The sequence below is a fragment of the Cornus florida genome, unplaced genomic scaffold, assembly GCF_030987335.1.
Source record: "Cornus florida cultivar Cherokee Brave unplaced genomic scaffold, ASM3098733v1 CherokeeBrave_3.0.0_Hap2_Chr11, whole genome shotgun sequence".
Lineage (NCBI taxonomy): Eukaryota > Viridiplantae > Streptophyta > Magnoliopsida > Cornales > Cornaceae > Cornus > Cornus florida.
The window spans coordinates 114,667,473-114,690,815 of NW_026775581.1; the positions used below are offsets into that span (position 1 = coordinate 114,667,473).

Here is a 23,343-nt window from a genome sequence, read left to right on the forward strand (position 1 = left end):
AGAGTTGATGAACGATAGCACTTTGGGGCAACAGCACAATTCACAGCCCATGAAGATAGTAAAATTGTTCTCAAATTATAGGCTGATGCAATGGTGTAGATTGATAATGTGATTCCTTATGCCTAACCAGAGACAGAAGGATTGGAGCTGAGATTAACATAATCTGCACGTTAAAGGCGTTGCTCGCTCCTTGTGAAATGGTACCGTACCTCTTGGCAAGATGGATATGAAGTAAAAATGGATAATAGAGCAGTACCCGGTACCCTCAATGGTGGCGTAGTACCACAGGACCTTCAAACAGAGGCTTGAATAAATCCAATACCCAATATTGAATGGTTTTCAAGCCGAGTACTAATTTATGAAAATTATTACGTAGCTTTGGGCTCTATCAATCAAGAGACGCAATGCGACTAACTAGTCTCTAGCCTATTCTCGGATTGAGAAGAGGTTTTTTTCTTAATTCATTCATTGTTTCATCGCTTCCACGTGGTTGTGTGAGAACTGCAATTAACCGTCAGTAGAATCTCTCATTTTAGCATCTTGGGACCATAAAGAATCTCTTACTCCACTTCCAGCAATGTAAAACCATTAACATAAAATGAACTCTCATAAACAAACAATACCTGTAACAGTATAACATAATACAACATAGTTCAAAAATTGCCGCACCCGAGTCAGTGGATTAACTTATCTTTGAAGCATGAAAAAGGGACTGGGAACATCTTCCTCAAAAATTTTAAGTACAATATTCCTATAGATTTGCGAAAGTTGTAACATATTCGGAGGGTAAATTATTTCCATGAAACATGTACGAGCCACCATTATCCGAATCAGATTATTGCAGCCAAGGCAAAAAGATAATGGTTGCCAACAAAAAGCGTCACTTTGGCAAGGAAAGCAGCCAGGTAGCGAACTAAGTGGTTCTTTCTTCCAAAGAATCAAATTCTTGCATGTGATCCGAAACGAGAATATGAATCAACAGAAGTATAATCTTTTTTCAGGTAACAAAAGTAAAATCTCCTAGAATGAAAACTTGCTATCTCCGATTCTTTTTTGGACTTAGTCTCTTAAAAGCCATAAATGTTACTGCAGCTGATAGAGAATACCTGGGCAGAATAAAAAATGGTATCAGAAAAAGGCACTGCAAATAAACTTCATGTGATTGTTAAAACCATGATACTGTTGATATAAAAATGTTCACATGCTACTGACGGTTTGCTCTATAACTCTATTCAAGACCAATTGGATTTTCACAAGTATATACTCAAATATAAACCACTTGTACAAGTCAGCACAATAACATGTAAAAATAAATGCATTAGAAAACTACAAACACTAATATGCAAATATCAGTCTTGGAATTCACACTCGTAGCATTCTGACATTAAAATTTCATTGGCATTAATATCAGAACGATGTTTAAGAGAGAAAATTTGTAAGAGTATTACTAGAACAAGATTGATACTAAGGCAAACATTCCTAATAAGATTCATATTTATAGTACTTCAGTGACTATTGGAAAAATTTGACAGTAATGTCTAAAACCCATGATTATATAAAGGGTAAAGTGCAAAAAAAAAAAGCCCCAGTAATATATAGAATGTGCAAACACACACTGGTGTTCAAAAAACCCCCTACATTTTCCAAATTAAGCAAATAAGGGCATTTCGTCAATTTGAAGTCTAAAATACCTAAAATGCCCTTAAGACCAAAAAAAAAAAAAAACACTGATTTTCGTTTTAAGGGTATTTTGGGGTTTTCATTAAAAAAAAAAAGTAAAAAATGACGGTCAACAGATATTAGGGGGCAATTTGCACATATTTCCAAATGTTAGGGATTTATATGCACATATTAAATAGCAGGGGTGTTTTTTGCACACTTTTTTTATATAGCATGGGTTTTTTATGTACTTTACCCTTGTATAAAATTGATGCACACATGAATTCTGTGTAATAAATGGCAATTTACATAGCTTCATTTACTCCCAACACCAGAATAGTCATCCTTTCACCATGACCTGAGTAAACCTACCGCTAAGAAAATGGAAACAAGAAGATTCTCACCATCTACTCTAAAAGCTTAAGCTGTTACAGAAGGTGTAACTTAAATATTTAAATCCTTCAACACGTTAGACGCCCCCTCATTTGTGGCCTTCTTTTGGTCTACCACGTGTTCAATTTTAATTATGAGGGTGACGGTGAGGTTTGAACACAAAATCTTGCCTGCTCTAAAAGCTCAAGCTGTTAGAGAGGGCATAACCATGTTAACCACCATCTACTCTACAAGCTCAAGCTGTTAGAGAGGGCATAACTTTAATAATTATATCCTCTAACAAGGATTTTCGAAGGTGAAAATCCATGTGTTTCATTCAAGTTGTTCCATCCCAAATGTGAAACCCTAAGAAAGACCTGAGTTCCTGTCAAAAGCAATGAAAGTCCAAACTATATGACTACTTAGAATAATACCCAACAATAAGAAATCAGCACAACTTTCTATGGACTTTCTACCATACCATACCATTTTTTTCTTTTTTTCATTCCCCGACAACCCATCAAGTGATAAACTATTTACCATTACCTAAACATAACCTGATTGGATCAAAATTAGCCCAGGAGATATGCCCGGTGGGATCTATTGAAGATAATATTGACATATCTATCTTCAAAGCAACAATTAGCAATATAGCCCAGGAGATATGCCTGGTGGGATCTTTTGATGAATATTATTGACCTATCTATCCTCGAAGCAACCATTAGCAAAATATGAAAACAATATATATATATATATATATATATATATTAAAGAGAGAGAGAGAGAGAGAGAGAGAGAGAGAGAGAGAAAGGGTTGATATCAAAATAGTACAACATCAAGGACTTGATGCACTAATTTTTAATAGCAAATGAAGCTAGAAGCATACCATGTCAATGTATAGTTGAGATGGTCCTGTGGCATCACTGAACTGCGAAAATGAAAGTCCAAACTATATGACTACTTAGAATAATACCCAACAATAAGAAATCAGCACAACTTTAGACTTTCTACCATACCATACCATACCATTTCTTTCTTCTTTTTTTTCATTCCCTGACAACCCATCAAGTGATAAACTATTTACCATTACCTAAACATAACCTGATTGGATCAAAATTAGCCCAGGAGATATGCCTGGTGGGATCTATTGAAGATAATATTTGACTTATCTATCTTCAAAGCAACAATTAGCAAAATAGCATCTGATTGGATCAAAAATAGCCCAGGAGATATGCCTGGTGGGATCTTTTGATGAATAATATTGACCTATCTATCCTCGAAGGAACCATTAGCAAAATATGAAAACAATATATATATATATATTATAAATATAAAAAAAGTGAGAGAAATGATTGATATTAAAATAGTACAACATCAAGGACTCAATGCACCAATTTTTAATAACAAATGAAGCTAGAAGCATACCATGTCAATGTATAATTGAGATGGTCCTGTGGCATCACTGAACTGCGAATCAAGGTATTGGTATCCTTCGGAATAGGGTATGGATTGCTGGGATTGACATTTTCATTGATTGCTTCGATGTAGATAGTATTCTCAGGAAGTCCACAAGTACGAGCAATTGCAGGAACATCAACATAGAACCATTGACAGGAGCTCGGATCATTTGCTGGAACAAATATGCTAGGCTTCTCACTTCCACGGACTACTCCAACAACTTCCACAGGTGTAATAGCAGGAGCTTGAACCTGTAGATTACATGATATTCAAATCCAATACCATACTGAAAGTGAAATGTTTGCATTAACAAATAAATCTGTACTAAAAGAGAACCTCGATAATTTTAGGCTTCTTAGACCAAAACCTCCACCAGGAGCTTCTTTCATTGTCTTGAACTGAGGTGGATGCTGTATTTAATGATTGTTCATCATCTTGTGGAACTTCTGAAAGCTTCTCCCTCCAACTGCGTGGGACCCATCCTCTGTTTACCAGAATTGGCGACTGTGCACTGAAATAAACAGAAAGAATATTAGACACTTCATGTAAATCTCAAAGCATACTCTGGTTACTCCAAGATGAGAGAGAACTATTGTGAAAATCAATACACCTCAAAATACAATATCATCCACAAACACATTATTGGCTTCAATTCCCACTTTAAAATCATAACTTGGTTACTAGAATTACTATAATGAATTGAAATAGATTTTCTTGGTCCCTAATATAATGGAATCGACACATAAATTGGAAGTCTTGAGTTATCGAAATAGAAGTTAAGCGATGATGCTGCCCCATGGATGACTATTGAAACCCCCAAATGTCGTGGAAGGTCTGACCAAAGATTACAGTTCAGCTAACTGTCCTAAAATAATACATTATCTGAAATTCAGAGGCGATAATTGATAGGAGAGTTTGGAGATTTTGTTTGTGCAAAGCACCATTACAATATTAACTTTACAATTTACTATTTTAGTCTCTACGTTGAGTCATACTTTTCTAATCAAGGATATCATTCATAACTGATTTACAAAGAAGTAATATTCTCTCAACAAGTTAAGAGAATGGAAAAGGAACATCAGCTGATACCAAGATGTAATTTTTAATGTATTTCTGTATTAATCATGTGCAATATGGTTTTATGGTACATCTGACTCTCCTGAAACCCTGCAGTGGCGGAGCCTAGTGCACTGCGCCAGTCCAAACCCAATATGGTTTTGTGGTCCTATAGACAAATTAAATAGAAGTAATATAAAAAAAGTTGTGTCGAGTATTGGACAACATCTATTGCATATACTATTGTTGATATTGATTCATTTCTAGTATAAGTAAGGCATATACACCCCTGTAGCCTGCCCACCACAACTGGAGCCTTGCACCACTCCCTTTGAGGGTGGCAAGAGATACCACTCAAACTAACAGCTAGTGGAGTTGTTGATACTGATGCATTTCAGTTGATACAAAACCAACAAGAAATGTAACAAAATATACACGTGATATTTTATATAATTTGATATTTTTGCCTTAGATGAACAAAACATAACAGCGACAACAGGAGACAATAAGAGATTATATTCCCTGCTTCATAAGAATCTTCTCATACTTTTGTTTACCAAAAATTGGGTGAATGAATTATTTACAGACAGATCTTGCAACGTGAATGAGAAATGCATGGTTCTCATACACATTTCAATTGTTCTGCCACACATACCTCTCAGGGTTGTTGTGGATTGGCACAAGAGGTGTAATGACATAATAGCCATTTTCAGTCACTCCTGAAATGCTTCTTGAACGTGGGCCAATATAAATTGACTTCTTCTCGTCAAAAACTCCTTTACACATTACCCTTCTAAATTCTAAAGAATCCAACTTTTCACTCGAATGAACAATGTTGTTGTAGATAATTGGTTCCATTCCCAATCTGTTTTGCCTGTACTCCAGCATTTTTATCTGTACAAACATAAAGACGACAATTAAACAAAATATATTTCAACTAATTTAAACCTGCAAAACGATAAATTAATGAAATAGAGTTGTTATATATACACAGTAAACAAAATATATTTTACCTAATTTAAACTTGCAAAACTCTAAATTATTAAAATAGAGTTGTTATATATACACAGTTCATAATGGAACACAGGTTATTGAGATTGTATTGTAAAATGAAGATCGAGGTTGTATCAACACAAGTGATGCAGGTCATTGGGATTGTATTAGAAAAAGGAAGACCAAGATTACTAGAGGGTGAGACAAAAAAAAAAATGGCAGTAGACACAGACAAAGACAAACCTATATACACGTAGACATATAGTGAGAGAGAATTCAAGAACAAGTGGTTATAGGAGCTCAACCTTTTCTTGTCTTCTGAAGATCTGCCAGGTTCCAAGCCCAAAAGTGAGAGCTCCCGGAACAAAAAGGAACAATTTTGACCATCTTGATCCTCCATGCGTGTCTGATATAAATAATGTATAAAAAAGAAGAAAGAAAAATCAAATAAGATCTGTTTGACATAAGCATCCAACAATTCTCTTACTGAAAAAATCACTCAACAATTCTCTAATATTAAAAGAAATAGCAACTGAAAACAATGTGATCAATCGCATAAGCCTCTAGTCAGCAGATTACAGAAGTACCCAGAAGCATATACATATACACACACACATATATATAGAGAGAGAAGGGGTAGGAGTAGGACCTTGACCTTTAGGTTGAGTAGAGGATGTTGGTGGAGGTTGTGGAGCAGAGGAGATAGCAGGAGAGGCAGAGGTGGAGAAGGAAGACGATGGGGATGGGAACAACTTCAACTTCAAACTTCCATTTCCACGGAGTCTTGTTGTTAGGGTTTTAGAAATGGAAGCTGTGGCCATCTTCACCATGAATCAATCTCACATTTGACAAAGCGGCCCTCAAGTATGTATCAAACTGGTAAGAGGACTGACTAACTCTCTCTCTCTCTCTCCCTCCCTCCCTTCTAGCAGACGAAAATTCAAGGGTTTTCTTTGGAAAATATGAATTTTCTAACTAATGCCTCCCCGATAGGAATTTTACTCCCAAACAACTATTATTTTATAATTTTTATAATATTTCATAAAAGTTTCTTCTTTTTATTTATTTATAAAAAATGCACATTGTTTTTTTTTATAAATAATTAAACTACATGTTAGATCGGGGTAAAAAAAAAATTTGGCCCAAAAAATCTTGAAAGACTGTCAAAATAGCCTTAACACTAATTACTTTATTTGTTACAAAGTAATACTATTTAGACCTATTTATTTGAATATGCAGTGAATAGGTGAATAAGTTTACGTTATTAAGGGATAGGAACTCTTCAGCTGTATAAATAAAGTCTAAAGATCATTTTATTTGTCAAAACTTGATTATGCATTGAGCTTAAATCTCTATTGGTGAGAATACTCTTTCTTCTTTTCTTAGATGCAATGTTCTGAAGGCACTCCTGTTAGGTTTATAATTTTAAAAAATAAAGATATATTTGGTTTGTCATTCAAAAAATAGGGCTCAAATTTTAAAATATAAAAAATGGTATTGTGAATTATAAAATACAATTCTATACAAATTTATAAAACACTGAACTAAACATAGTTCTTGTAACAAAGCAGACCCTAATATTTTGTTTTTTAAAATTAACAGAGAGAAAAACAAGAAAAAAAGCAAAATAAAATCTAATAGGTCGGTGGCTCAATTACAAATACAATTCATAAAATTGGCAAAACCATCCGAAATGATACGTCCCAAACCCAGGCCCAACCAAAAAATGAATTGGGTGGGCTTGTGCAGAACAGTATTACAATCCCAGGCCCGACCGGAAAATGGGTAGGCTTGTGAGAATTAATGCTATTGGGCCAGGTACAGAACATTACAAAAACTGTAGACACATAGTAGTCATCAAACTAGGGCTCGCGTTTTTGCAACCCCCTGTATATATATATATATGTATGCTTACCCATCACTCTGTACCTCCATCAAAGGAGGCGATCATCTTCTTCGTTTTCGTGTTTCAAGTTTATGTGTTTCAAGTTTATGTGTGTATATATGATATGGTGGGGTGTGTGTGTGAAGAATAGTTAGGGTTAGAGAGGAAGGCAATAAGTATGCGTCACTGATGCGCTGAGCCATGTACATGGGATAGCGTATTCAGCCCTTTTCATTGCCGACATAGATATCGAGCATCTTATGCTTGCATTTGCCGTTAAATCCACTAATTTATATACGGCTCGTGCACTAGTATGCTCGTACATTATTTTTCTTCTTTTCTCTCTGTGATCTTTTTTAGATATAATTTATATATCTCTATATACATATATAGAATATACATATATAGACATATGGAATAATGAAAACAAGTGTTCTTTGAAACAACAGAAGATGATAAAATTCATTTCAATTGCCTATCTTTCTCAGGTGTTGATGCTTTCTCCAGATGGGAGGCTTAAAATTTTCTTGGAGGACCAAATCCTTTTATTTGTTCGTCTGAATCCTCCGGACCATATTAATTGTTAATTTTGTTGTTTTTAACTTTTTATTGTTTTTTTCTCAAATTATTGTCATTTAAACTTTTAGATATATAAAACAAGTTAAAAGGAATGATTACCATTGATTACAGATTGGTTCAAATTTAAAATTTTATTAACAGTTAAAAATAATAATATTAGGTTATTTGTAAGATATGTAATTCAATTGGTTAAATGGTTTAATCTGATCCGATTTGTTTTACAAGTAAGGTCGAATGTCTAATTCGTTGTTACTAAGATAATTATGAAAGTATTGCATTTAAGTTGCTTAATATTTTTAAAATTTGCAATTATAGTAATTTAAAATACTTGAAAAAGAAAAATTGACAACTAATATGGGAAGTAAATTTATTTTTTTAACTTCGTATGGATCATTCTGGAAAATTTATAATAATAACAATGATGATGTGGTTAAATTTATGAAATTTGTCAAAGATAATTATGAAAGTATTGCATTTAAGTTGCTTAATATTTTTAAAATTTGCAATTATAGTAATTTAAAATACTTGAAAAAGAAAAATTGACAACTAATATGGGGGAGTAAATTTATTTTTTTAACTTCGTATGGATCATTCTAGAAAATTTATAATAATAACAATGATGATGCGGTTAAATATATGAATTTTGTCAAAGATGTAAAAAGGATCCGTCAAGATATATGCATTTTTTTTTTAATTTATTTATTTAGTGTTTTAACTTTTAACAATGACTTTTAAATAACTGAAAATAAAAAATTTACAAAATATATTTCTTTGTCACAAAATAGTTTTCCAGACAAATATATAAAAATTGAACCAGTCATGTTTTAAATTTCTAAGTTTTTACAGACCATATAAATTTTTTTGGGAACGTACTCAAGTAGGTTTGTAAAAATTTTGTGTAATCCAAACATAAGATTGATTATTATTAGAGAATATATTTATATAAAACAATAGCTGAAACTAAAAATAAATAATTCAAAAATTGTGTAAATTTATCTTGACACATTAAATTTACAAAAAATTATATATACACAACTTTTAAAAATGCTCTAAGGATCCAAATGATTACAATTAGGTTATTAACATTATTGGAAACTAATTAAAAATAATAATTTTTTAATATAAAAAATGTAATTTTTTTTGTATGCCACCCGGTATCTTGTTTTTTTGGGGTCTGTTGTACCCGTATTCATACCCGTGCTTCCTTGGACACCACTTTACCAATGCTATCAAAACTGGAATGGAAATTTGAAAGCCCCTTACAGTTGGCCACAGCTGACAACCTCAAACTGAAGGGATTGAAAGGAGTTGTCTTTCTGAATGCATTGTACACAAAGGTCATAAGCAGTAAAGAAACAAAAGCTACTAAAAACAAAGCTAAAGCTCGTTCCATATTTTTAATAAGATGTTACAATGGTTTTAAAAGAAAATTAAAGAGAAAATGTCTAACTATTGTCAGTGACGTCCATTTATTTGCCAAAGAAAACCCCATTTACAACATCAACAGGCAAAGCATACGCTGGATCGATAGCTTTCAAACCCGGATATTCAAGAAGTGAAAGACCTGCATATAAACCAAGCAAGAAAACTTTGATTTGATTCAGCAGCAGCAGAAAATCATATGGAAAACACAAGCCTGAAAGAAAGGGAGGTTGTAAAGAAGGCTTTGATTTGATTCAGCAGCAGCAGAAAATCATATGGAAAACACGAGCCTGAAAGAAAGGGAGGTTGTAAAGAAGGCTGCCTGCTATGCAACTACGAATCCATCCACTGTGAGGAGGGGGTGCTGGATTGCACCATCAATTTGGACACAAACTAGAAAACTAGCACGCATAAAGAAAAGAACACTAGCAAGAGAAACCCCCATCAATCCCACCAAGCATTATAAAAGAAAAAAAAAAAAAAAAAAATGAAAGAAAAAAAAAAGATGAAGGTAAACTTGAAGCTTAAATGGAAATCTTGAAGATATCTAAATTCCTAACCTCAAACTTCCAATCAACAAAAAATGCAATTTATCCAATGTTTTTCCAATGCCAGGTGTTTGTACAAGCTTAAAGTCCATCATTATTTGCACCCAGTGCCTGACTTAAGCTCAAATCCATGTTCTTCTACTTGGTAGTCACATTTTTTTACCTAACCAAACTTGGCCTTAAAACTTCTAATCACCCAACCCAACCTAAAAGGAACTAAAAAAACATTGCAATTCTAGTCTACAATCTTAATTTCCAACCTACAATTTCCATAAAAACATAGCTCCTGCAAAACCCTACACATATGATGGGGAATATGAACTTATCCAATCTCATATTTAATGTGAGCCATTGTCATAATTTACAAGCATCATGGCATGCCAAATTCTTTGAAGGAAAGCAAGAAGACAAGAAGGAAAATTTTATAGGACAAAAATGACATCAACTAGTAAAGTGTTGCATACCAGCAACTCCAAAATATGTGTGGTATACATCAACAGCATCCTCTGGCCTGTCTGAAATTCCTCCATTCTCTTTATCCTGCAATTTTTTTTCCTTGACTAAATAACTTATAGTGGAATCTCAGATAAAAGCGTAGATGCTTTAAAATAGAACTCCAGAAGCAAGGAAAGAAGTGCTCATCACAGAATTTCTACATATAAATATGAGAGTGAAATAGCCCATTCAGATTAGAAAAACCTGACAGTCCAAGATAAACCTAACAAGCTTTTCCTTGTCAATCCAATGAACTCTGTCAATCATAATCAAGCTAGAAAGAACCCACCACGAGTAGCACACCTGAAACAATGCAAGAACACAATAGGATAATTAGTGAAGAGAAATTACAAGAAAACCTAGCATAATCTCAGTTTGGGAGAGAATAACGCACATCAGGAAGCTTCTCAGGACGCCCATTTAGACCTCCAGATTTAACTTGACGCTCACATAACCACCACCCAAGAAGGTCCTTGTCAATATGATGCAGAGAACCGGTTATAGCAAGAGCACCGACACAACAAAAAACTGCAGTCACAATGGTCATACCATATTAGTGCTTCTTTTGAGTCTAATTTGGATGTCAAAGCACGAAAATCAATCTAATAGATTCTGGTCGTCAAGTGTGAGAATGCTGATGCTGGTTTAAGCCTGAAGACAGCCACTTTGTGAAAATAATGGCGTAGATTAGGTCTGTGCCCAATGTGTTTAATCCAACATCATTGATTACGAGGGCCACATTGGATAATGCCTTTTCTTTTTATTCAACAGAGTAATCAACTTAATCGCCTAAAAGATCAGACCTTACTAGACTGTTGTTTATTGTCCAGTTCTTCAGTAGATTGTTACCAAAATTTTGCGGGTAACATGAAAATAAAAAATAAAAAACAACAACAATAGAATCTGGTTCCAGGTCTGGGTAAGGATTAAGCCTGTTAAATACATCTTGGTCTTTACTAGTTGGATCAAACAATTATTGAAAATTCTTTCAATCTCTGTCATACAACATTTTGGAATGCAATAAAATCATCGTGTTGGCCAACTTCGACTTATCTTTCAATTGTAGGTTTCAAGTTTTCATGACTGCTGATCATTTTTCTAACAGGACAGTTTGCTATTTTTACTAATTATGTTTTGTTTTGTTTTTTTTTTTTTGGGTCTGGGTAAGTTAGAATTTATTAAAAAAGAGGAAATCACAGATACAACTGGCATACCACAGGACAATAAAAAAAAGAACCAACAGCAACGACGGTCCCAGTCTTCATCAAATCAGAAACCAAACTGAAAACTAAAGCAACAAATCCCACCCAAACTAAATTGAGAATTGTAGACAAACACAGTAACTGGAAATTTGAAATTTGCATAGATTTGCTGAAGACTGAAAAAATGTTTCTTGTTTCTGTTTCTATAGTTGTGGCTAATGCAATTTGAATGATTCATGCAAACCATGCAGAATCACCCATCAAAGATAGAGAGACTGGCTCTCATGTTGAGTGACCATCTGGGTGTATGTCTTTTGTGGATGCATATTATCTCACTATTTCCTGTAAGAATTGCTACATGCATATATGGTGATTTCAACAGAGTAGGAAGTGTATGTGGTGATTTCAACAGACTAAGGAGTGTAACCATTACTAGTTGCTTGAAATTTCTGTGTACTCCAAAAATTGCTTCATTGTGGGAGGAAACTCTTTGATACAGAACATGCTAATAAGAAAGGAAGTAGACTTGAAATTTCATACGGTGCTCGATCTTGATCTCTTCAAATGAAGTTCATGTTTAGTTTGAGTGCTATATTATGTTAAGTTATTTATAAAGCTTTATTGACATTTCATTATGACTAGAAATAATATAGGTTTTCAGGTAATATCTAAATTTGTTGCATGTGGGTTGGAATGGTGGTCCACTCCAGATATTTTAGACTCAATATGCACTCCACAATCAGTGTACTGGTAGTGTAATGGTTCCCATAAAATCATAGTTCCATATTGGGTCTATAACCATTAATAGAAAGAAAAGTTGTCATTTATTTCCAAGGATTGCTAAAATATAGTTCAAAATTATGAATTCATAAATTTAAGTTGTTCTTTCATCAGCCAGCAACAGAAGAGGTTCATAGGTTCATAGCTTCATGAATGCCTAGCACGATATGTCCTAGATGTAGAAGTTCAATAAAAGAACAATTTCGGCCTTTTAACGGGCCAAGTCATGTAAAAATTAGAATAAAATATTAAAAATCAAATAACCTCATTGGTCATACTATGTGTACATATGCAAAATGAAAACAAACATCTGGTATTGCGATCACATATGAAAACCCATGTGGTATGTTATTTTAGAAGTTGGGTGCTGCATTGTCTCTACAAGTCTTGTTTAATATTTATCCAAGCCTTTCCTAAGAATATGAATAAGTACTCCAATTTTTAACTATATTTTCACTTTGAGAGGTGTGATATTTAGGAGAAAGGTTAAAAACAATCATTACTTATAAGACCAGTTATCTGCTAATCTAAAAGGCTTAGATGTCATACAGGAACATGGAGTGCTATTGCTAGCGGATAACTTTGAAGTTTGAACTTAGGTCAATTTGATGAATATGCAATACAGTTAATTAGGTTGCCTTACTAGGTATTTGGAGATGTTTTTAGTTGAAATTGCACGCTGATATAGCAGATTTGGTGCATTCATTAGTGCCAAATGAAGTGGAAAGAATATGAAAATTTTAGTTTTGCACTATATCAAAAATCATGAGAATATCGCGTATGAAAATTAAATTAACACGTGCAACATACTTTGTCCCGCATGAGACTCCCCACCAGGTGTGCATCCAAATCCACCATCCAAATTTTTGCAACTCACAATGTACTTTACAGCTTTTTCCACATCGATTTTATCCAATCGATTTAGCAGAGCAAGAGAACATATTGCAAGATAAGAGAACCTAAAGAAAAACCGGTTTGGTATTAACTTACAATGTTTCCTCAACAATAGATTATAACTTGAAGGAAACAAAAGGATTCAGAAATAACAATGAAGCAGGAGAAAAAAGAATACCGTGTGTCAACTTCACCCCACATGTCACCTGAAAAGGATCCATCTTCATTTTGCAGCCCAGCAATATCTGGTTTAACGATCAAGTTTAACAAGAACAAACCGAGGTACAATATTCTTAAATTTAAAGGATAGTTTGAACAGTCAATTTTATCGATATTGGAACTTTAGCAGAAGGTAGAAATTCTACAAATTGTTGTAAACATGGTCATAAAAATATAGATTAAGCATGTTGGAACAATTTCAAAACCCAAAAGCTACATGCTGATGGATACAGTTTGACACCCTATCGATGTCAAGTACATTTATCTTGTCAAAAAGGGCTAAAACTTGCACGGCACTAAGGGTATACAGCAGATGTGGGTCATGTCCGATGTTACCACCAAAACCACCTGCATAAGCAAATATATCATTATATAATTTAAATTCTACGGCATAAAAAGGCATTACTGCATGAATTTCAGCTTAATTTTTAGAGAAAAATGAAAAGGTAGAAGGGCATCACAATTCACACAATGAATCCACACAATGACAAGCCTAGTATTAAATTAAGTTAGTATCATCACAAACCGGAATCGTGTTGGCACTTGAGGACCCATGATACAACCTCCTCTGAATCAACAGATTCTAGCTTCCCTAAAAGATCCAGAGTGGTCAACCCCCAGTATGCCCCATTTAATCTTATATGCTCCATCACCACAGATTCAAAATTATCCTTCTTCTGAGGACAAAATTTCCAAAATTAATTTGAACATCGGAAAACAATTCAATTCAGTGAATACAAACAAAGAGTACTCTTCAATACATACCTTTTCAACTGATATAATGTATTTAGTATGCTTCTCAACTTCTAGCTCCCCCATTCTGTAATGGATTCAGCACATTAGGCTTGACATTCTCACAAAAGAAAAACATTTGAAAGACCTAAACAACTTGTTGACATTCTTAGGTAGGAAAACCTAGTCGTTCTGTGTTTGATATCATTATATGATTCGATTAAGTCTCTTTACTCAACAGACTTCAAGAATATCAGTACTAATTTGAATAAGAAGTGAAATCATACGACACAAACACAACATATGAATCCAGTAGGGTTTTAGTCCACATGAATTGCATCAATTATGTGCGGATAATCTGGAGATACCCAGAAAAAAGAAAATGCATACATACATACATACATACATATATATATATATATATATAGAAACACATAAAATGTATGCAGACCTGGATTTCAAATCCGAAGAAACAGTTGTGAATTGCAGAGATCCAAGTTGTTTTCCGAGCGATTGAAGGAATACCCAGAAAATTTTTGACAGCTTTTACAGGAGAAAATATATTGAAGTACTAGCAAAATCTGGCTTACTTCTTGTTTTTCCGTTTCGAATCGTAGAATTCAGCCACCAAGCAGAAGCATCGATTTGTAAAGGGTAAACTACAATGACGGCCTAATTACAAATAAACTAAAAGACACTCTTTGTCAGATTTGGTTATGAATTTATTTATATACCCTTATTATTATATTATTAAAAATAAATAAAATATCTAAGAATAGAAAATGACCCTTTTGCCCACTAATATTTACCTAATAAAATATTTCCATTTTTTTTTTTTTCTTTTTTCCACCATTCCTCTCCCCTCTCCATCACATCCAACAGGTCATCAATTCATTTTTAGTCTCCAAACAAGACACCACCCACCTCCTCCTGTACGTAGAATCATACTCGTATTATATATGTGTGTGTCGAATCTAGGATTTCTCAATGGTGTGGGCTAATATTAAACATAAATTTAATAACAAAAATTTTTAAGCGAAAAAAAAAAAAGGTTGTCTAACCTCATCCATTTGATTTGCCGGGTATTCATGTATTTGAATACGTAACCCAGGCTCTCTTTCAATAGAAGTGGAGTGAAGTTGATTGGGTTCAACAACTTGAGGTAGGGCAGGAGGTTGCAAATCAAGATCACTAGGTATATCCGGTGTTGTTAAAGGCGCGCCTAGTCTCGAGGCTCAGGTTTAGCGCCTCGGTTGCACCTCGTCCTATTTGTGAGACGCGCCTCACTGATATTTGTTTAAAAAAATACAATTGTTCTATTTCTTAAGCCAAAAAGGGTACTTTTGGCAACTTAATAAACAAAAAAGAAAGCCCAAGCATACGATAGAAGTTACTTTTGTTCAAAAGAATTAAAAAATAAGAAAGCCCAAGAGTCAAAGTGTTAACCGAACATAGAATGAGATTGTGAGACGAAGACGAAGCCCTAGTTGCAAAAATGAACGACGAAGCCACATCAGTTCTTTCTTTCTTTCTTTTTTTCTCTCCTACTCTAGATCTCTCCTCTCTTCTTATCTTTGTTTACATCTTTCTCTTCGTCTAGTTCTCTTCTCTCTGTGTCTTTTCTTTTCTTTTTCTTTTTTTTCTTTTTTTTTTTTTTTTTGTTAACAGATTTATTTCTTTTTATGCTTTGTTTTGCCATTCAAAAAAACACATTTTGCTTTGCCTTTCAAGAAAACAAATGTGTGCTCTGTTTTATGGTTGTTGAATGCTTGTATAGTTGATGGATTTACTTTTTTATACTTGATATTAATTTTTTAGAATATTGATATGACTTATGAGATATGAATGTTATTATGGTAGTTTAAATTTTCAATTGTGCGCCTCACTTCACTCAGGTGTGCGTCTAGGCTCCAAATGACCTCTAGCGCCTTGTGCCTTTAATAACACTGGGTATATCCTTTTTCAATTGATCATCGTCAATGTTAGATGCACTACCACTGGGTATATCCTTTTTTGATTGACCATCGTCATTCATTTAGCCTCTCTTTTGATGAATGAGACAATAGACATACTTTCCACTTTCTTGTTTGAAGGTTGATATTGAGCCATTATTATTTTTAACCTAATAAAATTAAAGAATGAGTTAGATTAAAAATACCTAAATCAAAATATATCAACCAAAACCAACTCTTGTTTAATTCAATTTTAGTTAATTAACAATGTTTCTTTAGACAATTGACTGATTAAGGCATAGAAAATCCTATTTGGGTAATTAATAAAAAAAAATTACCAATTTATTTCTGACCAATTCACCACTCAGTATCCTATCTCTTCTTTTGACCAATTTACTAATCCTATTTGAGAATCTACGAGTGGAAGCAGAGTGTGAGGTAGTTCATGGCAAGCCCCTTCCAACACTAGGGAATTCACTCAAAAGCATGCTTTTTATAAGTGTTTTAATTTTCAAGAAGTAACTTTAGAGCTTTACCCTATATTAAGTAATTTTGTTGTTTATATATTAACAAATTTTGTTACTTTATATTGTACTTTGTTTCATATACAATTGGGTGGCCATATTAATTGACAGATTTATACTTTATGTGGTTAACATCCAATTTATTATTAGCATGAAAAAATCTGGAATAATATATATATATATATATTGAATAATTGAAGAAATGACTTACCTTGAATATCAATTGATCCAATTTGTTGTGCTTTATACTTAGAGTCTGAAGTGATGAAAGCACTCTAAAAGATGGTAGGACCGTAGGATGCTGTAATTGTAAAAATTATAATCCACGATAAGGGCCTTCAGCTTGTTCAAGACTCAAGTTCAACCCAATTTACCAATTAGTCTTTCAAATCCTGCAGAGGGAGATCCTGTTTCAGTCATTATCTTCACAAATATTTATAACTAAAATTCATAAAATAAAATAAAAATTATATAAAAAAGACCATAAAAAATTTCACCAAATAGGATTTAGTTTGCAAAACAAGAATTACAGACCTTGATTAGTTGAAAAAAATTTAAAACAAAACCCATACATACAAGATCGCAGTTGCAGGAAGAGAGAGGGGCCAGCTTGAGAGTTGAGAGACAACGGGCCAGGCTGGCCAGCGGCTGAAGCTTGCGAACGGCGAACCCGAACTGGAACAGCGGGCGATGGAAACTGAAAGATATGGGTTTTGATTTTTTGAACAATCTGAAATGATATGCCGATATGGGTTTTGAACTTTTGATTCTTGCAGACAGATAGATAAACTCAAATATATCTAGGGTTTTGAACTTCTGATTCTTGTAGATTTTGTAGTTTGCAGTTGCAGAGAGAGAGAGAGAGCGAGAAGAGAGGGGGCAAGATCAGAGTTGAGAGCGAGAATAGAGAGGGAGGCGATTGGGGAGGCTGAAATGATTGGGTCGGGGCCGGCCCTGGGCTTATTTGGCTTGGGCCTTTATTTTAGTATGGTGGCTGAGTTGACTTGGACTTGATTGGGTGGGTTAATTTTGGGGTGGGCTAACATTATTACTAATTTATTTTTTGGGCTGGTCTAAAATTAGTGTAGTAAAAAAAAAAATTTGGGTGGGCTTATCATGAAATCCGATCTATCCTATAAGAAAGAAGAATAAAAATATAAAAAGTTAGTCAAAATAAAATCAAGCTTAACAACATTTGGGAAAGATCCACATATATGAATCAAAATCTAATGAATGTAATTTTATTTGGATTCCATTTTTATTTTGATAATGGGCTAAAGAATTATAAATGAAATGATTTGAATCCAAACTTAATATATATATATATGAGTCTTGATCTCTTGCTCCTATGGAGTAAGAAAATTAATTCATAATTTTTATATAGACCATGTAACGGTCATTTTTCAAACACACCAATATCCTTTCCTTTTAACACAAAACCACTCTTACCCTATTGAAAGAAAGATAATATCAGTATATATTACTAAAATTTGTTTTTTTAGATGTTTCTTTAAAAGAAAAATAATACATATTTATTACAGGTTTCTTTTAATTTTGCAATCAAACTTAAACAGAATACAGTAGTATAAGATTAGAGCATCTTTTGTCATGCTTATTGTATATTTCAGTGTTCAATAGTATGTGGACTTTTTTGCATTAGCACATACTAAAATTCAAATAAATATATTTGTCCAATATATAAGTAAATTTACAAACAAATATAGTTTCTGGAATATTGAATTGATATATTGGAATTGAAATTGGAGAAATTTTCATTTAAAGTTTGAACAAAATTTCTTTCTATTTCAATTTTAAGATGTCTCAATGTTCTCAAACTAGCTCAACTAGATTTTGAGGAGTTGCGTTTGGCAAAAATTCTCTTGTTGAATTTGTAGGCACTTGTGTTCAAAGATATAAAAATTGGATAATGCAATAGCAAAGATTTTTCTATTTTTATTTTGGTAATTACCTTTTATTTCTACAATAGGTGGTAATGATAAAAATAAATATGAAAACTAAAAATAGAGTGAGAGTTGTTTTGTGTTAAAAAGAAATAACATAGGTGGGTTTGGAAAATGACCATTAGATTTAATCTAACACTTCATATAAAAAGTGTGGATTAATTTTCTTACTCCATGGGAAGCAAGAGATCAGAACTCATATATATATATATATATATATATATATATATATATGGATTAAACCTTTTAAATGTAAAATTGTGCAATACAATTGGACATTTAAGTTAATGAATTTGTTCACAAACCTAACAAGCCGAGCTCAAATTCAATGTTGTTTAACTATTCAAGTTTGACTTGTTTACTAAACGAGTTTGATTTTCAAACTCCAGCTTCGCTTATTTATTAAGTGAATGAGTCTGAACCGAACTTTTAACATCCAAACCTTAATAAACAGTTTGTTTCATTTACAGTTGTAGAGGATGAGTGATTTATTTGCAATCTTAGAGAGTGTATTAGGATGAGTGATACAGTCCACATACCTAAATCCTATTGCATACCGTATGTTGGTACCTATGCATTATTTTAAGTAATTCTATGTCCCTTAATAATATATTATATTTAGAAATTATACTCCTACGTAAAAGAAACGTTAACTAGAAAATACCTAAATCAACTTTACATATTTTATGAAACTGACACACCCGTAAAAAATAATAATAATAATTTTTTTTCCAATTATGTTATAGCAAAAATAAAATTTACATTATTTTTATTTAGTTGTTCAACCAACATCGAGTTACATGCAGGGAGAAACTTGCGTTGTCCGATTTAGTACTATTTTTCCCAAACCAGTGTCACCGTGCTTTATGATTTGACTTTTGAACCGGCACTGTAACTTATGCCAGGTTCATTTGAGTCGTTCATCAGCAAGACAAGTGACAACAACTACAACTTTTTCCACACACATTTACAGCTCTATAATGAATTAAGGGCATGTTAGGGTGGGTTTAAAAATCATTTTATTTTAACCAAGTTGTCTGTAATGCGCACAGCACATATGAAACAAATGGTGCAGGACACATTGCGGCATAATCAAAGCAAACCAACGACAAACCCAAAGTACTAATCACCAAAAATAAATAATTTTATGAGACTTGCCGCCCAAATATCTCTATACTCTTCTACCTTGTCCACCTTCACCTTCACAACCCTCCAAAATTGTTCTTTCATTTTAACCGACCCTTTTTTGTCTACACACCCTTTCCTCTACTCCTTTTTATATCCTTCCATTGCTTAGGTATCTCTGAACCTGGTCATTGATGATTAGGTGCAAAAGGAGAACAAACTAGTCAAAAAGTGGTCTTTGATACAATAACAATGGCGAGGTATGGCCGGAAAGACACGAACAAGAGCCTCGAGAGCTTACTGGACATGGACATATCCGTGCAGGTCACCAAAAATGCCATCCCAAGGCAGCAAACCCGGAAATTGATTCCGGGACAGGGCCTTGAATTCAACAACCTTTGCTACAGTGTCATGAAGAAGCAGAAGAAGGACGGTGTTTGGATAACTAAGGAAGTTGATCTTCTCAATGCAATATCCGGGCAGGCCTTGAGAGGTGAAGTCATGGCCATCCTGGGACCTAGTGGTGCCGGCAAGTCCACGTTTCTTGACGCCTTGGCTGGTCGCATTGCACAGGGGAGTCTTCAAGGATCTGTTAGAATTGATGGAAAGCCAGTAATATTTACTTTCTTTCTAGCTCAAACATATTTATTGTGTAGCATGTATATGTATTCAATTAATGTTTGATGTTTTGTAAGAAAATAATTGTTGTGTGTGCAGGTGACAACTAGCTACATGAAGATGATTTCATCTTATGTGATGCAAGATGATCAGCTCTTCCCCATGCTCACAGTCTTTGAGACCTTCCTGTTTGCAGCTGAGGTTAGGCTCCCACCTTCCATTTCCAGGTCTGAGAAGAAAAAAAGAGTGTTTCAGCTCCTTGAACAGCTGGGCTTACAGGTATATATACACATATACAAGACTGTCCCCACACACACGCACACACACACAGATATATATAGAATTAGAAGTTTGATGATACTAATTGTGGCTTTGTAGAGTGCAACACATACATATATTGGTGATGAGGGGAGGAGAGGAGTGTCAGGAGGTGAGCGGAGGAGAGTGTCCATAGGGGTTGACATAATCCATAAGCCATCGCTGCTGTTTCTGGACGAACCCACCTCAGGACTAGACTCTACCAGCGCTTACAGTGTCGTGGAGAAGGTGAAGGACATCGCTAGAAGTGGTAGCATCGTCCTCATGACCATCCACCAGCCTTCCTTCAGAATCCAAATGCTCCTGGATCGCATCACTATCCTCGCAAGGTACCAATTACCTCAATTTTGTTTTCAAGGATTCGCTATATCTACGAGGGTTGCTAGTCACACTCGCGACTCAGCCAAAAATAAACCAGAATCTAAATTTATGATATTGTGATTAGCTATGAAGATTGTTGGATGTTGTGAGCCTCACAACAGCCAATGAACAACAATAGCCCAGACCTTACAGTATTATTGTTATCATCATAGTACTCTGTATCAACCAGTCCAGTTTGAGGTAAATAAGCTCGTGTATAGACACAGCATGATTTTAATTAGACTTGCAGCTGATGAAACAATGGGATGTGGTTGCAGGGGAAGACTGGTATATTTAGGAAGCCCAGCTGCTCTTCCTGCTCACCTCTCTGGGTTCGGACGGCCAGTTCCAGATGGCGAGAACAGCCTAGAGTACCTCCTTGATGTGATCAAGGAGTACGATGAATCCACCGTAGGACTTGACCCCCTCGTGCTGTACCAGTGTGACGGCATCAAACCTGATCAAGTTGCCAGGACACCTATCCCAAAACCGCCAAAAACACCACGCACTCCTTATGGGAGGACTCCCAATGGGAGGACCCCCAACCACATTAGCCTTCGGAGTCATCAGTTCTCTATTGGAAATAAGACGCCTTCTGGGCAATCAGATTACAATGATGAGAGGGATGATGATGATGATTTTGACAATTCCCTGGAGCGTAAAGCTGTCCAGACACCTATGCATATGCAGCATAGTGGAGTCTATCCGCGCTTGGCTTCTCATTTCTACAAAGATTTTTCGGTTTGGCTCTACCATGGTGTCACTGGAACCCCGCGTCGAGCACCATCATGGACTCCTGCAAGAACTCCAGGACAGACACCCGCGAAGACACCCATGTCCGCTGCACGAAGTCATATTTCAAACCGATACCCAACGCCTCACCAAACCCCTATGAACAGGAAGACTCCAGTCTTCAGTCCCTTAGAAGAATCATACACTCCTTATGAAGACTTGGAAATGGAGGAAGTGCTTGACGAGCCAGACCACGGATCCAAATTTGCAAATCCTTGGCTCCGGGAGGTTGCAGTCCTCTCGTGGCGCACTGGGCTGAATGTAGTTCGCACTCCCGAACTCTTCCTCTCCCGTGAGATTGTCTTGGCAGTCATGGCCCTCATTCTATCCTCCCTCTTCAAAAATTTATCCAAACAGGATTTCATAACCATCAATAGGCTTCTGAATTTCTACATATTCGCAGTTTGCCTCGTCTTCTTTTCCTCCAATGATGCCGTCCCCACTTTCATCCAAGAGCGATTCATCTTCATCCGAGAGACCTCCCACAACGCTTATCGAGCCTCCTCTTATGTCATCTCCTCCCTCATTGTCTACCTCCCATTTTTCGCTGTTCAAGGTTTCACATTTGCAGCGATCACCAAGTACATACTCCATCTCAGAGCCAGTGTCATCTACTTCTGGTTGATCCTTTATGCCTCGCTCGTGACTACTAACGCTTACGTGATGCTCGTTAGCGCACTTGTTCCAAGCTACATCACCGGTTATGCTATCGTGATTGCCACTACTGCTCTCTTCTTCCTGACATGTGGGTTCTTCTTGAAGCGGCTTCAGATACCTCCATACTGGAGGTGGCTGCATTACGTCTCTGCAATCACATACCCATTTGAGGCATTGCTAACAAACGAGTTCAAAGGCGAAACCTGCTATACTGGTACAGCATCGGATCTTTCGCCCGGTCCCATGGGAAACGTGACCTTGAGCAAGCTGCACCTATCGCGTCCAGATCTGATGATACCGAAGTGCATGCTGATAGGGGAAGATGTTCTGACCTCCATGGATGTTCAGTACTCAATCTGGAAAGACATTGGCATATTACTGGCTTGGGGAGTTCTTTATCGTGTCTTGTTCTACGTGGTTCTTAGATTTTATTCCAAGAATGAGAGGAAATGAAGTTTGTATCTGCTCCATCTAATTTCTGTATTCCATGTCCCCTTAATTTTGAGACTACTACACAATTCATAAATTATATCAGAATTTATTATTTCTCTCTTTCTTTTTTCTTTTGGAAAAAGAACTTATGGAACAAGGGAGCTCTGTTCGGATGGCGAAGACTCAACCCAAGAAATATATAACTTTAGAGGCGCTGTGTGGGCGGCGCCAGCACCAAACTAGCAGCAGATTCAACTAAAGACGGTAAAAGTACGATCAACAAAACCTAAACTCTGAGAGGTCCCAAATG

General features: G+C 35.1%; 3 protein-coding genes across 6 annotated transcripts; 1 reads left to right on the top strand and 2 right to left on the bottom strand.

The window, feature by feature from the left end:
• Window positions 1-588: 588 nt before the first annotated feature.
• LOC132284060 (surfeit locus protein 1) lies at window positions 589-6,523 on the bottom strand. 3 transcript variants are annotated; one of them, XM_059786119.1, is made up of 7 exons: window positions 6,194-6,523; window positions 5,844-5,944; window positions 5,201-5,439; window positions 3,826-4,000; window positions 3,457-3,740; window positions 2,918-2,959; window positions 589-1,106 (listed from the first exon to the last, which is right to left on the bottom strand). In XM_059786119.1, exons 1-7 carry the CDS (start codon window positions 6,366-6,368, stop codon window positions 1,037-1,039), a joined length of 1,086 nt encoding a protein of 361 aa, XP_059642102.1. In that variant the 5' UTR covers window positions 6,369-6,523; the 3' UTR covers window positions 589-1,036. The 3 variants fall into 3 exon arrangements, with proteins under 3 accessions (XP_059642102.1, XP_059642101.1, XP_059642103.1); XM_059786118.1 differs by having other exon boundaries at window positions 6,188-6,523; XM_059786120.1 differs by lacking the exon at window positions 2,918-2,959 and having other exon boundaries at window positions 6,188-6,523.
• Window positions 6,524-9,292: 2,769 nt separating this feature from the next.
• On the bottom strand, window positions 9,293-17,684 carry LOC132283595 (geranylgeranyl transferase type-2 subunit beta 1-like). Of its 2 annotated transcripts, none has more exons than XM_059785579.1 (11): window positions 17,347-17,684; window positions 16,982-17,162; window positions 14,328-14,382; window positions 14,089-14,236; window positions 13,794-13,910; window positions 13,522-13,588; window positions 13,260-13,408; window positions 10,862-10,995; window positions 10,672-10,770; window positions 10,437-10,512; window positions 9,293-9,566 (listed from the first exon to the last, which is right to left on the bottom strand). In XM_059785579.1, exons 3-11 carry the CDS (start codon window positions 14,379-14,381, stop codon window positions 9,472-9,474), a joined length of 939 nt encoding a protein of 312 aa, XP_059641562.1. In that variant the 5' UTR covers window position 14,382; window positions 16,982-17,162; window positions 17,347-17,684; the 3' UTR covers window positions 9,293-9,471. The 2 variants fall into 2 exon arrangements, with proteins under 2 accessions (XP_059641562.1, XP_059641561.1); XM_059785578.1 differs by having other exon boundaries at window positions 9,344-9,566; window positions 14,089-14,239; window positions 17,347-17,683.
• Window positions 17,685-20,108: 2,424 nt separating this feature from the next.
• On the top strand, window positions 20,109-23,062 carry LOC132283596 (ABC transporter G family member STR-like). The gene is made up of 4 exons (XM_059785580.1): window positions 20,109-20,468; window positions 20,574-20,753; window positions 20,853-21,121; window positions 21,431-23,062. The coding sequence occupies exons 1-4, from the start codon at window positions 20,109-20,111 to the stop codon at window positions 23,052-23,054; spliced, it is 2,433 nt and encodes an 810-aa protein (XP_059641563.1). The 3' UTR covers window positions 23,055-23,062.
• The last annotated feature ends 281 nt before the right edge of the window (window positions 23,063-23,343 follow it).